This window comes from Lotus japonicus, chromosome 4, assembly GCF_012489685.1.
Source record: "Lotus japonicus ecotype B-129 chromosome 4, LjGifu_v1.2".
Lineage (NCBI taxonomy): Eukaryota > Viridiplantae > Streptophyta > Magnoliopsida > Fabales > Fabaceae > Lotus > Lotus japonicus.
Window position 1 is genome coordinate 32,721,020 of NC_080044.1, and position 15,672 is coordinate 32,736,691.

The window sequence follows — 15,672 nt, forward strand, 5'->3', positions numbered from 1 at the left end:
TCTAAAACGAAGATAACAGAACTAATATACAATATGATTACAGCCCCCACTGTAAGTTGTGAACCACGTCACGAGTAAACCTCCAGTGACGGAAAGTAAAAGAGAGTAACGCCCGTAGGCAAAAGTACAAACCAAAAGAAAAGTCAAGTGTCCGCAACACTATCCCTCTAAATGAGAATGAGTTAGCCCAGATGGCCTAAAACAAGACCTCTTAGCCCAACCAACTCTCTGTGATCCCCGTAAAGGAACCACACAAAAAGCTATAGGCGGGAAACTACCCTGTCCCCAAAGAAACAATGACGATCAGAGCTAAGACTCTACTCCTACACTAATCCCATCTCGAGTAAGTCGCTCGGTGGCCAGCGGGGTCGACCACCCCTGAACCGTAGTCCTCCTGATCAAGCTTCTTCAACCTAGTTTCCCCTGAAGGGTGAACCATCGTGAACCGGTCCGCCATGGACATCTGACAAAGGCGTAGTCCGCCCAAACACAAACAGAAGACGCGAGGGTCAACTCCAAAGAATTATATAAATATTAAAGCCAGATATATATATATATATATATGGGATAATAATTATTAGCCTCTCAGGCTTAGAGTTTAGGGATAACATCCTAGGGTTGCATGTATCGCAAAAAATATAAAAGATCATAATAACAATTAGCATGCCTCAATTAGGGTAAACAATTCAACAAATTGGTGAGCCCACTTACGGAACATGGCCTTCCCTAAAGATGCTTGTATTTTATCTCCCTAATTAAAATAGAGGTTAGGCAATATTATTCAACTCTAATAGCTGAATAGTAAAATATGAAAAAGCTAAATTATACATACATTTTGGTCCATAAAAACCATCTCCAAAGTAGATGGTGCTTCATTTATAAGAACAGCAGGTAAAAACCACCTACGAATAACTCTCACTTTTATTTTCCATTTGGAGCTCGGTGGGCAGAGGTCAACCACTCTATCAAATGCATTCATAATTCCCAGAAAATTAGACAAAATAGGATTTCAAATGGTGATATGATAAAAATGAGGATCTCACTTGTCTGCCATTGACACCAGCTTATAAACGACTTTCTTAAACTCTTTCCATTAAAGTTAAATTGCTAGAAAAAGTAATTTTAAATAGAAAAACAACTTTTTCTGACTAAAAGGAGATACACAATTTCAAATGATCCAATATAGAAAGACCAAAAATAAATTTTGCACTGAGTGTCACTTGACTACTCACCTTTAGCAGTACCAACCTATAAAACAGTTTTCCATACAAGAAAAAGGTAACCCATGGCAGAAATGTCACAGTTAAGTACAATATGATGTGAACAATTATGGTACTCTAACGTGTTTTTCTGAGTGTGCTATTTACAGGCTCTGACCTTGATTCTGTCTCACACAAATCAGAAGCACTGTGCATAAAGAGTGACCCAAGCAACGCTTTCGCATTCTCCATGTTCACTCTGAACAGTGGAAAAGCTTCAGAAGATCTGAAGTCTTACAAACTCTGATATGGACTCAATCACCAGAAGTTCTGAAGATCCAGAAGATCTGACAACCAAAAGACTCTGAAGACTCAGAAGCTCTGATGGTGTAGAAGACTCTGACAATCCAAACTCTGAAGAGTGAAGACTCTGATGTCCAGAAGCAAGAAACTCTGAAGACCATGTACTTCCCTCTGAGCTCAGAATCAGAAGATACAACGGTCAGAGGATCTGTGCTTTCCCTCTGACTCTGATCAATCAGCTTCACAACTTCCTATACGAAGCGCTCCCCTGATCAGAAGTCTACAAGGTTAAGGTCAAGTCACTATCCAAAGTACAAAAGCATAGTGTACTATCCTGACGACCTACCTAACATCCTCAGCCACAGCAGAAGCTGGAATTTCCAGAACTGCCCTCCAACAGTAGCATTTCCATGCAACGTTCAACCCTAATCCTTGGAGTATAAATAGTGACTGAAGATTGAAAGAAGCGGCTAGAAGCATTCACACACGCGCAAGAAATATTCAAATCCTTCTAAGCTTTCTTTCATCCTGAATTTCATTGTGTTTACTGCAGAGGCAGAATATATCTCAGCAGCAATATGCAGCACCCAGATGCTCTGGATGAAACATCAGCTGGAGGATTATCAGATCCTTGAGAGCAGTATCCCAATCTATTGTGATAACACTGCTGCAATATCATTGAGTAAGAATCCTATCTTACATTCAAGAGCAAAGCACATTGAGGTAAAGTATCACTTTATTAGAGATTATGTACAGAAGGGCGTACTTCTTCTGAAGTTTGTTGATACTGACCATCAATGGGCAGATATCTTTACAAAGCCCTTAGCAGAGGATAGATTTAATTTTATTCTGAAAAATCTGAATATGGACTTTTGTCCAGAGTGAAGATGGATCAGAACCTCTGACTATGATACTTCTTGATCAGAAGATGTCTAGTCCAGAAGGTAACTCCGTCAGAGTGTACGTACCCATTGGTACTGACTCTGAAGCTGAGACAGTAACACGTGTGTCAGTATCTCTGATGCATAGTTCCTTGTGCCCGTGTGACAGTCTGTCATAACGTGTGTAGATGTGCTTCTCTCCTGTGTGTGATATGTGTATTTACTGTTACTATGATGTCTTTAATTTTTAACCGTTGATTTTAATTTGCTTTTTGAATCAACAACGGTTATTTGTCAAAACCCACTATACACACACGATCTCCTACACTCTCGGTTTTATTCTCTCTCTATTCAGTTTTTCAAAACCTCTCACCCACGATCTCTCTCTCTCTCTCTCTATTCATCATCTTCATCTTCTACCCCAAAACCTTCAACCGCTCCAACAATGGTGAGACAAACCAGAAACGAAGCTGCCGAACAACCAGGTTCCCTCACATGGTAGTAGGTCAAGCTACAGGCCAATTGGGTCCTGAAGCTCCTGCTCAAGGTCAAGGTCTAGAGCAAGTAGTTCCGATTGAAGAACGGGGTTGTGCCGTTCATTGTGTGTACGCTCATGAAGAACTTCAAGTACTGGCAGAGTGGAGATTCGACCTCGACAATCTTGCTGCAAATGGGTATGATCTCCGTCCTGAAGTCCGTGTTCAAGGCTGGGAAAATTACTTCAACAGGCTTCGAGGACCGGTGTACGACAAATTGGTTAAGGAATTCTGGAAACATGCTGACTGCGATGACACTCAGGTGGTCTCCCACATTGCTGGTAAGAGGATCATAATTACTGAGAAATCATTCGTGAATCTGCTGGGTGCAGAGACTGCACGTGGGTATCGATTCCAACTCACTGAATCGAAGCTGAAACCCAAAACAAAGGATGAGACCAACAAGGCCCTGTACACCACATACAAACCGGGCAAGACTGATTACAAGGTGGTGGATCTTCATCCCAAGCTCAGAATATGGCACAAAATTCTGCTGCACTGTATCAACCAGAGGCCAAAGGGCAGTTCCCCAGATTACATCAACTTCAGCCAGAAGGCGATGCTGTTTTTCATCCAAGACAAGCAGAAGATCTGCCTTCCCTACTTCCTGTTCTCTTACTTGAAGGAGTGTATTAAGAAGTCCAGAACTACTGCCTCCATCAAGTCAGCAATCAAGTATATCCCTTTTGGGAGGTTGCTATCAGATCTCTTCATTGAGAGCAACCTTGTGCAAGACACTACTACAAAAAGTACTTTTCACATCGGGCGAAAAGTACTTTTCACATCGGGTATACAACCGATGTAAACAAAGGTGATGTGGTATGTCCCCACCTTTTCACATCGGGTACACAGCCGATGTGAAAACTACACATTTCACATCGGTTAATGCCGCAACCGATGTTAAAAGTATGTTTAGTAATTTCTTTTTCAAATCTGCACGTGTATTTCACATCGGTGGAATCAAATACCCGATGTGAAAACTACACATTTCACATCGGTTTATGCCGCAACCGATGTGAAAAGTCTGTTTAGTCATTTCTTTTTCAAATCTCCACATGTATTTCACATCGGTGGAATCAAATCCCCGATGTGAAAACTACACATTTCACATCGGTTTATGCCAAAACCGATGTGAAAAGTCTTTTTTTTTAAAAAAAAAAAACAAAACCAGTTATGTTTGGAATCAATTAAAAAGTCATACCTAGCACATTTTCCATTCAGAAATAGCTCATATAATTAGCTCATAACTAATTTAACTTTCCAAAGTTCCAGTTACAGAAAGTGAAGTAGCACACACTGTTAACCTAACATAGAAGGAAATGAGAGAAAGTGGATGAATATTATTTTCATTAGTACATTGCACTAACTATCTCTCAACCAGTATAACTAGCTCATTCATTACATAATGAATCTGATGAACAAAAACTGCAAGTATAGATAAACACATACCCTTAATTTAGACTTTCTACTAAATACATGCTCCAATCTTTTTCCCCATAACGATCTTTTTCACCACCTACATATGGAAGAATATAAGAATAAAGATGAGGGAGAAATAGAGAACTAAATCAACAAACTTCAGCTTTCTCATTTATTTACAATTGATCCATTGCAAACTTAACTTTTCTACATAGATGCAGGTTAAACAATTGAAAATTAAAAACAGGAGTTAAATCAGGATGTCTAAAAGAGAATAAAAAATTGAAAAGCAAGAAGCAGCTAACACTGAAATTGTTAAATGACAGAAAAATGAAAAGCCAAATACAAAATGATGCAGGTAAACAGTTAAGGAGTGAGGGATGTGAATTTCTAAAATGACAATTGAGGCCTGCAACAATAAAAAAACTCAGATCATGCTTTTATGGACATGGATGAGGCTCTGTGAATTTTATGAGCAAACGATGATTATGAAACTTTGGTAATCAGAATTAGCAGCATGAAGGAGTGCTTATTTTTGCAAATAAAAAAAAAAGAGAAAAGATTTGGGTAAATGTGAGACCTCATAAAATAATCTGGCCAGAGACAGTCACCGATGTGGAAGAGGAATCAATATCAATATAGCTAAACTCTTTTCAAATAACCACCACTTTTATCTCTCTTCAAAAAATCATTCTCTAGCTAGGAAAAAAGTAAGGAATTCAAAATGAGCAGTTAAACAAACAAGCAAATTAGAAATTAAGATCACTGAAAATGAATATTACTATCTATCATATATTACAATCTTTACGGAAATCATCAATGAACTTAAAGGGTGATAAAAAAGTACCTTCTTTATTAATGCGGTCCCCTTCTCACTAACATAAATACCATCAAGAAACTTCCTGATATCCTTGTTCTTAACATGGAATTTATGTAACAAAAACAACAAAATAACCAAAATTAAAATCCAAGCAAGACAAAAATTAGACAACAACAAAGTCAGGCATTAGCATGTATCCATAGAATGAAAAAAAACTGTACCTGATTGATAAGGGCACATGACCTAGAAACAAGCTCAATGTCATTTCCATCGAAAACCAACTCATCCTTCACCTTCTCAGATCGCACAATGGAAACTCCATCAAGCATATCCACTTTCCTCACCTAATCACACAATGACAAAATCCATAGTTCAATTAATCAACAAGAAAAATCAGACTTGAATTACCCAACTAAACGAACAAACGAATGCAAAATTAAATTACTTGAAAAAAAGCACATTATTGACACAAATGCACAGTTCAAAGTTAATAAAAAATAAAAAATGGTCAGCACTTAACCAGTTAAACAAACAAGCAAATGAGAAACTAAGATGACTGAAAATGAACATTGTTATCTGACCCATATACCAATCTTAACGAAAATCATCAAAGGAGTTGAACATAGGGTTTAGGGTGAACGAAAAGTAGAAAGCTATGGATCTTGATGCCAAAATTCATTTTTCTAGTAGTGCACACTCCAGAATTCCCCATTGAAGTCGCCAATTAGTGCACCTTCATGCAAGTTGTTATCTTTAGCATGACTGCGTGCAGTGGAAGTGAGATATATTCCCTGAAAGCCCAAACTTAGATTAGTAAAGATACAAGAGGCTAATGACAATTTGAAGAAAATATAGAACTTAGACATGTTTCCATGTATGTACCTGTCCAACCAACATTATAGAAGCAAAAAACCCAAGAAACAAAGAGGACGGAACCAGTGTATAACTGCAGGATGAATAACACAATGAGGATAATTGAATTTTGATAACTAGAAACTATAGGTATAGGAAGTACAGCTCAAAAAATTGAAAACTGTGTTAATGGTCAATCTGTTCCCTAAAAGATTTTGCCGCTAGTAAGTATGTCTTTGGAAGAAGAAAATACTTGCAAAGTTGCAAGTCCCTGAACGTATAAAACATCAGTCAAGTTACAGAAGTTTAAGTTGATTGTAGTGACTAAATTGAGTGACCGTTTAAACATTCAGGAACTTTCAAATATATTACCTTGACCTTCTTAGTGGCAAAATCATTCGAGGCGTGATCTGTATAAAAAGAGAAGCTTCTGTATTTCTTAGTGAAAAGACCTGCTATTGAATCACATATGAGCAAGACAGCCAGTGAGCATGAACTTGACAATACAAATGCAGATTGCAGAAATTATTGATCACACTAGTATAGGGGAAATGCTTCACGTTACACAAGAATACAACCCTAGATACATAGTAGATACTCTCAAATGTGCACAAACATTTTCATGCCAAGCTACAAAGGAAGTTCTCAACTGGGAGTTTGCAATGCCAACAGCGAGGGTTTATAGTAAGTCATGGATTAGAACATGTTTAAAACATAACATAAACTCCCAAAATATCCTTATTTCAACCCACAATCCAAAATTGTTTTTCCTCTAGGTATGCAAAGAGCAGAATTGAAAATACAAGCACCTTTTGAAGTAGGTAGGTCCTTGCCGTCCTTTCTGTAATACTCCCTAATGGAGACCAGTGTTTTCCCTCTGAAATCCTGAATCGTCACCTTCCTCTTCTCCGAAAGCTGAAACAACCCACCAAAACAAACAGGAAAACAATCAAATTTCTTCAACCTAAGCAACCATTGCTTCAAAAAATAACCAGAGTGTGAAGATGAAACAGACCTTGCAGATGATGAGATCGCCATCGTCATCGAACTCCTTGTCCTGGGTAACTCCTTGTTGTTCTTCATCTAGCTGTTGCTGCTTCTCTTCGAGAAAAGCTTGCACGATCTGCTTGACGAAGGCTTTGAAGGGAGGGAGAGAGAGGTCGAGGCCTGGAGTGTCAAACAGAGCTCCAGAAACCGAAACCGAAGACACCGCGCCAGAGATAGAGTTCGATCTGGTGAGGTTTCAAGCTTAGAGCGCGAGATATTTGTTTTCGTAATGAGAGGAAGAAAGGGTTGTGTCGAATTCACAAGGTCCTTGAAGGAAGCTAACAACAAGGTCCTGAACGAAGCTAACAACTCGCCGCTGAACGAAGCTAACAACAAGGTCCTTGAAGGCAGTGAGAGCGAAGGCAGCGAGAGCGAAGGCAGCGAGAGCGGCGGCAGCGAGGACCGGCGACAGCGAGAGCGGCGGCAGCGAGGACCGGTGACAGCGAGAGCGGTGAGTAGTGGCGGTGAGGCGACGATGCGAATGCAGCGAGAGCGGTGAGGCTACGATCGGGTTTTGGGTTTGTTTTGGGTTTCTGTGTGAGAATGCTAGGTTTGTGATGTGTTTGGGTTTAATTTTCATGAAGGACTTTTCACATCGGTTGTATTATATCTGATGTGAAAAGTACTTCATGAGGGACTTTTCACATCGGTTGTATTATACCTGATGTGAAAAGTAATTCATTAAAATTTCAAAAATGCCACCGCTTTAACCTTTCACATCAGGTTTTATAGCAACCGATGTAAAACATATTTACTAATTATTTTTTACATCGGACATATTCTGAACTGATGTGAAAAGTCTTATGAAAGTTCACTGTAATTTCGAAATTGCCACCGCATTACCTTTCACATCAGGTATTTAATCAACTGATGTGAAAACCCTGATGTGAAAAATCCTTTTTCTAGTAGTGAGATCTGGTCAATGCTGGATGTGTAGAGGATTTTACCACCATTGTCAGTGATGTCTTCACTGCCAATTCTCTGAAGAAGATGGGTTTAGTCCAGAAGAAAATTGCCCCAGCTCATGAAGACACATCTTCTGAAATCAGAAAAAGACGAGTCCCTCTGAATGACTATCCTCTGTGGACACAGGCAGACAACCCTGAAGCTATTAGGTGCTATGTTGAAGACCTAAGGGCTCAAGGCTTTGAGATTGATTTAGATAAATTCACTGCCGCCTGCTCCAGAGTTTGACTCTCCTCCCAAGAGGAAAGCCCAGAGGAAGATGGTCTTAGAAGAATCTTCTGAGGAATCTGATGTCCCTCTGACAAAGAAGAAGAAGGCTGACCAGCCAAAGAGGAAACATGATGAAACCAGCAAGCCAGATGATCGTAATGATGGTGATAATGATGGTGGTCCTTCTCCTCCCAAGAAGAAGAAGAAACAAGTCAGACTTGTGGTGAAGCCTACAAGGGTGGAACCAGCTGCTCAAGTGGTCAGAAGGATTGAAACTCCTTCCAGAGTGACTAGGTCATCAGCACAATCATCAAGTAAGTATGTTGTTGATTCTGATGCAGATTTGAATTCATTTGATGCACTCCCCATCTCTGCTATGCTCAAACGATCCACAAACCCACTCACTCCCATTCCTGAATCCCAACCAGCTGCACAAACCACCTCTCAACCCAATTCACCCCGGTCTTCATTTTTCCAACCTTCTCCAAACGAAGCACCTCTCTGGAATATGCTTCAGAACCAACCTACCGGACCCTCTGATCCAACCTCACCTATCACCATTCAATACAATCCAGAATCTGAACCCCTTACTCTTGAACCTGAACTCACAATTCCTGTTTAACCAGAACCTGAACCCAGAACGTCTGATCACTCTGTTCCCAGAGCATCAGCACGTCCCGTTGTCAGAACCACTGATACAGATTCTTCCAGTGTCTATACACCTGTATCATTCCCAACCAATGTGGCTGACTCCTCCCCTTCCAACAACTCTGAATCCATTCGTAAATTCATGGAGGTCAGAAAAGAAAAGGTGTCTACCTTAGAAGAGTATTACCTCACCTGTCCAAGCCCTAGGAGATATCCTGGCCCTAGACCTGAACGTCTAGTTGACCCAGATGAACCTATCTTGGTCAATCCTTTACATGAGGCAGACCCTTTGGCTCAACAAGCTCAACCTGACCCTGTCCAACAAGAGCCAGTTCAACCAGACCCAGAACAATCTGTGTCTAACCACTCTTCGGTTAGATCACCCAATCCTCTGGTTGACACTTCTGAACCACACCTTGGAGCCTCTGAACCTCATGTCCAAACCTGTGACATTGGCTCTCCCCAAGGTACCTCTGAAGCTCATAGCAGCTATCACCCAACCTCTCCAGAAACCAACCTCTCAATTGTTCCCTACACTTCCCTCAGACCCACCTCTCTCTCTGAGTGCATCAATGTTTTCAATCGTGAAGCCTCTTTGATGCTACGAAATGTGCAAGGTCAGACTGATCTGAGTGAGAATGCTGAGTCTGTGGCTGAAAAGTGGAATAGTCTGAGCACTTGGCTAGTAGCTCAGGTTCCAGTTATGATGCAACATCTGACTGCAGAAAGGATCAGAGGATCAAGGCTGCAAAGCAGAGGTTTGCTAGAAGGGTGGCTCTTCATGAACAACAACAACGACATAAGCTCCTTGAAGCTGCTGAAGAGGCCAGAAGAAAGCAAGAACAAGGTGAAGAAGATGCACGTCAAGCCGCAGCTCAAGCTGAACAAGAAAGACTAGAGGCAGAGAGACGTGAAGCTGAAGCTGAAGCCCTTAGACTTGCACCAGTGGTTTTTACTCCTGCTTCTTCTGCTTCCACTACAGCTCATCAAGCAGCTCAGAATGTTCCTTCCAGCTCCACACCGTCAAGCTCGTCCAGACTCGACCTCATGGAACAACGTCTTGATACTCATGAATCTATGCTACAGGACATGAAGCAAATGATGATGGAACTTCTGCGTCGCACTGATAAACCCTAGTTTTAGGATCTCTCCGTTTTCCCTCTTAACTTAGTTTATTTTAACTTCCTTTTATTATCTTCTTTAAGTTACTTTAGCTATTCTGCTTTGTTCGTTACTGTTTCTCTTTGCATATATTTCTCTTTGCATATATATATATATATTTGTCACCTTGTGTTTGCAAAAATTTTTTTATTCATAATCATTTTGTTTACATCATACATTTTATTTTTCCTAAAGTCTAGAATGGAGGATCCTTCCTCATTCTTCTACACTCTTGACGCTGCTCTGACCTCTCCCTCTCCAGACGATCCAGTGAATACTGGATGTTGTTGAGACTGACGTTCAGCTCTTCCCTCTCCAGAACCTCTTCTGTTGTCTTGAGCTTCTCCTCTATGGTCTTCCTTTCTTCCAGTAGTCTCAGCTCAAGCTGGCTGAGTTCTTGAACTTCTTCCACGAAGGCAAGAAATTCCTTCAAGTCGTTCTTCAGCTCTAGACGAAGGTCCTCCTCAAGCAGTGTCCTCGTTAGCTCTGATATGGTCGTTGTACCCTCTGGATGCCTTATGTTCAGGAACAAGTCCTCCTCACAGGCCTTCCTTCTGAGCTCTTCAAGTGCTTCCATGTATGATGCCATTTTTTTTAATTGTTCGAGTTGTGAAGCTTACCCTCTTTCTCCATCGCTTTATATAGGCTTCACTTTCTCTCTGAAAGTTAATGCTTCTACAGTTTCTCGAGGTTAAGTTCTTGGTAACTGACCCCTTTCATTACTTCCTTGGCCGGTGGTAAACGTTCTTCTTTTGCATTAACTCTTCTATTTATTTCGCCTAACTCTGATTCTTGCATCATTTTATTTTTTCTTCAAACTTAGACCTTCTCTAAGGGGGACTCTGATAGCAGAAACAGAGTTACGAAGGACCCTTACTTCTCCACTACATACTTCAAATCAAACCAGAAACCTACCATGTCCACATCAGATAGCAGATAGCTTAAACTTCCTTTCAATGGATCATCTCCAATTAACTAAAGCATTATACCAGTAGGTAACATAAATTCCTCTAAGCTACAACTTTATTTTCTTCTTCGAATTTCACCAATAGAAGGCCCAGGCAGGATTTGTTCTAACAACACCAGACTCCTAACAACATAAATATATTGTATTTTAACCAATTAAACATTAAACATTATTTCTAATTATAATGTTCTTCTATTGTACACTAACCAAATATAGAAAATATAAAAAGTCACAAAGAATACACAACAACATATTTCATTAATTAACAACTGCAACATAGTTGCAAACCAGTGCAAGCTACATAACCATAAAAGATGCCCATGCCATTATCATCACACATACCACAAAACAGGAACCACCAAACTGCTAGGTGACCCATAGATTAAAAGAAGCACACTACACTGGTTATTATTTCATACTAATATAACTACTTCTTCTCCACTTTGACATTCTTCATCTTCAGTTTAGGAACAGTTGGAGGTTTCTTACAATCTTCATCAGCCTTCCTCTTGAAAATGTTAGCAGAGCTTCCCACATATGAAGGATCACTACCAAGAGAAGGGGTTAGAACCTCAGGGGATAAAACCACACAGGACTCAGAGGGGTCCTCAACTGCTACCTTATCTCCAGCAGAATTAACAACAGTCAAAGGAGTGGGGCATCTAGCCTAAACATCATCAAAATATATCATCAGTCAGAAATCAATTCCAAATTCCAAATAAACACAAGAAAACCCATTGAAAACAAAATTAATCTATTCAATGGTTTACCAAATTTGAAGTCTGGGCAGCAGAAAGTGCCTTAAAGGCTTCTATAATAGAAGGATCATCACAAATACGCTTCGTACAATAAGAGTCATCAAACTGGAAAAAATTATTAGATTTCTTCTCCACCTTAAACAGCAATTCTTTCCCTACCAATTGTTCTTCCATCAAGGGAGTAATCTCAGCAGATTTAGGATCCTACAATAAGAAAATGAAATTCATTCATTATACACAAGAACAAAATATATTAAAATAAGCATTCACATCTGCCACAAATTGTGTTCCATGTTATTATTTACTTGCGGGTTATCTAATCTGACAAAAATAAAATGGATACCTTCAAATTTCCCAACATATCCTTGCAAGACTTCTTAATGAGATGATGAGCATCAGAGTCAAACAACAGAAAATTTCCAGAATCAGTGCCATCAAACACCCCAAGCTTAATCTTGTATCTACAAAGCAAAAAATTGGTTACTAAAAATATCAAAAATTCAATTAAAGTTAACACTATTCATATTTCAGGTCACAAGAACAGCACCTTGCAGAAACATCCATAACATGCTTACAGCAACCGGGGCAGAAATATAATCCATCATCAAAAGTCACAGCTTTGTGACACTTGCATGCAAAATACCACCATGGACCATCTTGCAACAAACCAACCACAGTTCCATAAACAATAAACAATCCATCCTGCAAACAAACCAGAGAAATAACCCTATTAACTTTGCACAACCAATAACCTTAAATCTGGAAAACAAAAATAGCAAAATACCTCAGTAGTTTCATTCAAAGCACATATAGTTTTCTTAGGATAGTTGTTCATAAAATCTTCAAAAATTGGAACAGAAGGATTAGGAGAAATAATATGCCCCACAGGTTGATTGGGCTGCATATTAAGGCCAGATATGCTACAATAAAACAAAAGACAAATCAGAAAATTCAGAAACAAGTCAACCTAAAAATTACAAATAACAAACATCTCAAAACTAACCGGTCCATCAAAGATTCAGCTTCAGCAACCTCAGGATTAAAGATAATCCTCGATGCTTTCATTACATTCTGAAGAACATTCTTACCTATAATAAAAACAACCGAAATTAAGTGGAAATCCAATATGATTATCATTCCTTGTATAAATAAAAAAGTACCTCTAAATGACTTAAGCTTTGCAAGCTGCAGAACCACAACAGGCTTTTCCAAAGGATTAGAACTAAGGTAGTCCAATACAATCTGGACATACTCTCCAAAAAGGGCACACTCCAGTTTTCCTCTGTTAAAAAATAAAATATACACATATATAAATACAAAATAGTAACAGGAAATAACTTACAATAGAAGGCTGAAGCAAATATTCAAATCCTTCTTAAATAAAGATAGGCCATACTTGTCATCACTAATTTCAAGCAACATCATCTTTGTAACAATGTCATCCTTGACATAAGTCCTTTCCTCAGAGGTAGCTGTCAACAAACCAATCATATCTACATCGAAATATTTGGATGAGAAAATTTCAAAGAAAATCTATAGCCTAGGCTCATTGTTAAAAAACACCCACCAACTAAGTATTCCGTCTGGAAGCCATCATCATTAAGTTGAGCAGAATCCTTCAGAGAAAATCCCCACCTTGGGATAATGCTACTCTCAGCTGGAATGATCTTAGTTTTAGGATTAAAAAGAATCCTAAAAGCATGATCAGTAGGTCGATAGGCACCCAAATTGGGGATCAAGTGAAAAAATGTAATGATATAAACATTTCCTTCCACGAACTGTTCACCCCACTTCCTAAACATGAGCTTCCTCACAGTTGCTTGGATTTTTCCACCCTAAAATGACACATAATATTACATTATTATCTGAAGTACAATCAAATAACAAAATCAATCTAAGGGAGATGAAGAAAAATTAACATACATATTCAGCAAAAAAATCACAATATCACAATACTAACAATAAAAAAAAAAACAAAGCGTAAAAGAACATCACACATACATGTTGATCCAGTAAAATCAACTCCATTGAAGCAGGTTTGTTTTCCCCAGCAAACCCATCAGCAATCCATAGTCGAACAACTCTCACTTTGATCCTCCAATTGTGATTTGGAGGGCACAGGGTCACAACGGGATCAATTGCAACAGACGATGCCATCAAAAACCAAAAACGAATTACCAATTTAAAGACACAAATTTTTGTTCTCAGAATAATGTTGAACGTTTATGCCTGATATCCATTCAACACCAGTCCCTTTTATACCCATGATCAAAAGCAAATGAACCCCATAAAAGTTTTTTTCTTACAAAACATTAAAAAAGTTTTCCAAAAAGTTAACACCAACAAAAAGGTAAATGACAAAGATTTCCTCTAAAAGGTTCAGCAAAAAATCACTGATCACTTTTCAACCTTTTGGTTAACACCAACAAAAAGGTAAATGACAAAGAGGATCCTTATGGTGCACCTGCGAAGCATTTCTGAAAAACCCTAATGTGAATAGTGGCCAAAAGTTATCCCTTTGTAGTAGTTATAGATATATATATATATATATATATAATATTTTATTAACACTTGTTCCTTAATCACTTAAACTTGCTCAAAGTGATCCAAATTCATATTTTATTATTTCATAGAGCTCATCATATTTTTTAGAATAAAAGTTTATCTTTCTAATATTTTTTCTACAACTCTATGAGTTAAATCCTACACTACTTAAACCATTCTATACTTAATGTATACTTCTCTAATTGATATCAGTAAGAAAGGAAAAAAAAATAATAAATTGAAGTGGGATGTGTCTTTTGAACGTGAATTATGCAGCATGAGGTGTAAATAAATAGCATGACAAGGATTTAAAGAAAAAACGTGTCCAATTTCAAGCTGTCATCACAAATTCACTTTCCACCTCCTCCTTAGATATGTTGGACGTGGCACTTGCTGGCTGATTTTTTACTCCAAAGCATTGAGATTTCATGCCTATATAAAGGCAGCAATGTGAAGGTTTCCAAAAAAAGAATACATACAAAGCTTTTGTTCTCATGTACTACTCGTTGTGTCATTAGTTTTTGGTAAAAAATCTTGAGTATATGTCTTGAGTGTGAGGAGATTCTTGAGTTTTGTGGAGCGGAAGCTAGGATCTTGAAGCTTAGCATTTATGAAAGCCATTAATTTTTTAAGGTAAGGGCACTCGGTCTAGACTTGTCTACATGTGATTGTGCTATATGATGCTTGTTTATATGTTTTTTTGTTGGTTTAAACTTCATGATGCAAGTATTGAAATATGAGTATTAAACTTGAAATTATGTATTATGCTTTGGGGAATTGATACTTGTAAAGTTTGAGATGCGAGCGTTGGCAAGAGATGCCTTTGCCAGATGGCAATCAAATACTTAATAAGGAGTTATTTTTAAGATCGGACTGTGAGGAAACAGTTCCGATGTTGTGTTGACTAACCGCATGGCATTATGCATGTTTTGTTGTGGTTCGGAACCGGTTAGGTTGAACCATGATATGAAATTCTGTCAGGGCATAACGACATATCCGAAGAAGTGGCAAAATGAAAGCGACAGTGTGTTATTAAGATTAACCCCAATTGTGGAGTCGTGCGAGGGATTCGACGACGGTGCGTTAGTGTAGACTAACTGAAGGTGTGAAAAACGACTAGAAGGGGGGGTTGAATAGCGTTTTCACTATAAAAACTTTCCCCTTAAGATTTAAAGTAAATCTTTTCGGTTTCTCTGAGATAGATGGTGCAGCGGATAAAGATAGAGAGAAGAGAAAAGCACACAAGTATTTTATCCTGGTTCACTTGATAAATCCCTCAAGCTAATCCAGTCCACCCGTTAAGGTGATTTCTTCCTTCTTAGAATGAAGGCAATCCACTAATCAGATAATTGTTACAACTG

At 38.7% G+C, this 15,672-nt stretch overlaps 3 protein-coding genes across 3 annotated transcripts; all 3 read right to left on the minus strand.

The window, feature by feature from the left end:
• Window positions 1–4,106: 4,106 nt before the first annotated feature.
• LOC130712634 (RNA polymerase II transcriptional coactivator KELP-like) lies at window positions 4,107–7,250 on the minus strand (the record flags this gene model as incomplete). The annotated part of the gene is made up of 8 exons (XM_057562456.1): window positions 4,107–4,435; window positions 5,186–5,254; window positions 5,380–5,502; window positions 5,740–5,949; window positions 6,041–6,104; window positions 6,383–6,465; window positions 6,820–6,925; window positions 7,026–7,250. Coding segments are annotated over 5 exons (516 nt in total), but the record flags the coding sequence as incomplete, so codon positions are not given.
• Window positions 7,251–11,362: 4,112 nt separating this feature from the next.
• Window positions 11,363–12,465, minus strand: LOC130713880 (uncharacterized). Its single transcript, XM_057563699.1, has 4 exons — window positions 12,315–12,465; window positions 12,111–12,228; window positions 11,780–11,971; window positions 11,363–11,676 (listed from the first exon to the last, which is right to left on the minus strand). The coding sequence occupies exons 1-4, from the start codon at window positions 12,329–12,331 to the stop codon at window positions 11,437–11,439; spliced, it is 567 nt and encodes a 188-aa protein (XP_057419682.1). The 5' UTR covers window positions 12,332–12,465; the 3' UTR covers window positions 11,363–11,436.
• A 17-nt stretch (window positions 12,466–12,482) lies between these two features.
• On the minus strand, window positions 12,483–13,966 carry LOC130713879 (replication protein A 70 kDa DNA-binding subunit C-like). The gene is made up of 6 exons (XM_057563698.1): window positions 13,769–13,966; window positions 13,335–13,602; window positions 13,164–13,260; window positions 12,928–13,049; window positions 12,771–12,855; window positions 12,483–12,687 (listed from the first exon to the last, which is right to left on the minus strand). Exons 1-6 carry the CDS (start codon window positions 13,922–13,924, stop codon window positions 12,498–12,500), a joined length of 918 nt encoding a protein of 305 aa, XP_057419681.1. The 5' UTR covers window positions 13,925–13,966; the 3' UTR covers window positions 12,483–12,497.
• Window positions 13,967–15,672: the final 1,706 nt, after the last annotated feature.

Excerpts from the sequence above, each read along its gene's own strand:
- LOC130713879 (XM_057563698.1), bottom strand. The coding sequence starts at position 13,924 with ATGGCATCGTCTGTTGCAATTGATCCCGTTGTGACCCTGTGCCCTCCA. Across the intron at positions 12,856-12,927 it reads AAAGCTTAAGTCATTTAGAG|GTAAGAATGTTCTTCAGAAT; the intron begins GTACTTTTTTAT and ends TTTTTATTATAG. Across the intron at positions 12,688-12,770 it reads GCTGAATCTTTGATGGACCG|CATATCTGGCCTTAATATGC; the intron begins GTTAGTTTTGAG and ends GTTTTATTGTAG.
- LOC130713880 (XM_057563699.1), bottom strand. Across the intron at positions 11,972-12,110 it reads ATATGTTGGGAAATTTGAAG|GATCCTAAATCTGCTGAGAT; the intron begins GTATCCATTTTA and ends TTCTTATTGTAG. Across the intron at positions 11,677-11,779 it reads CTGCCCAGACTTCAAATTTG|GCTAGATGCCCCACTCCTTT; the intron begins GTAAACCATTGA and ends GATGATGTTTAG.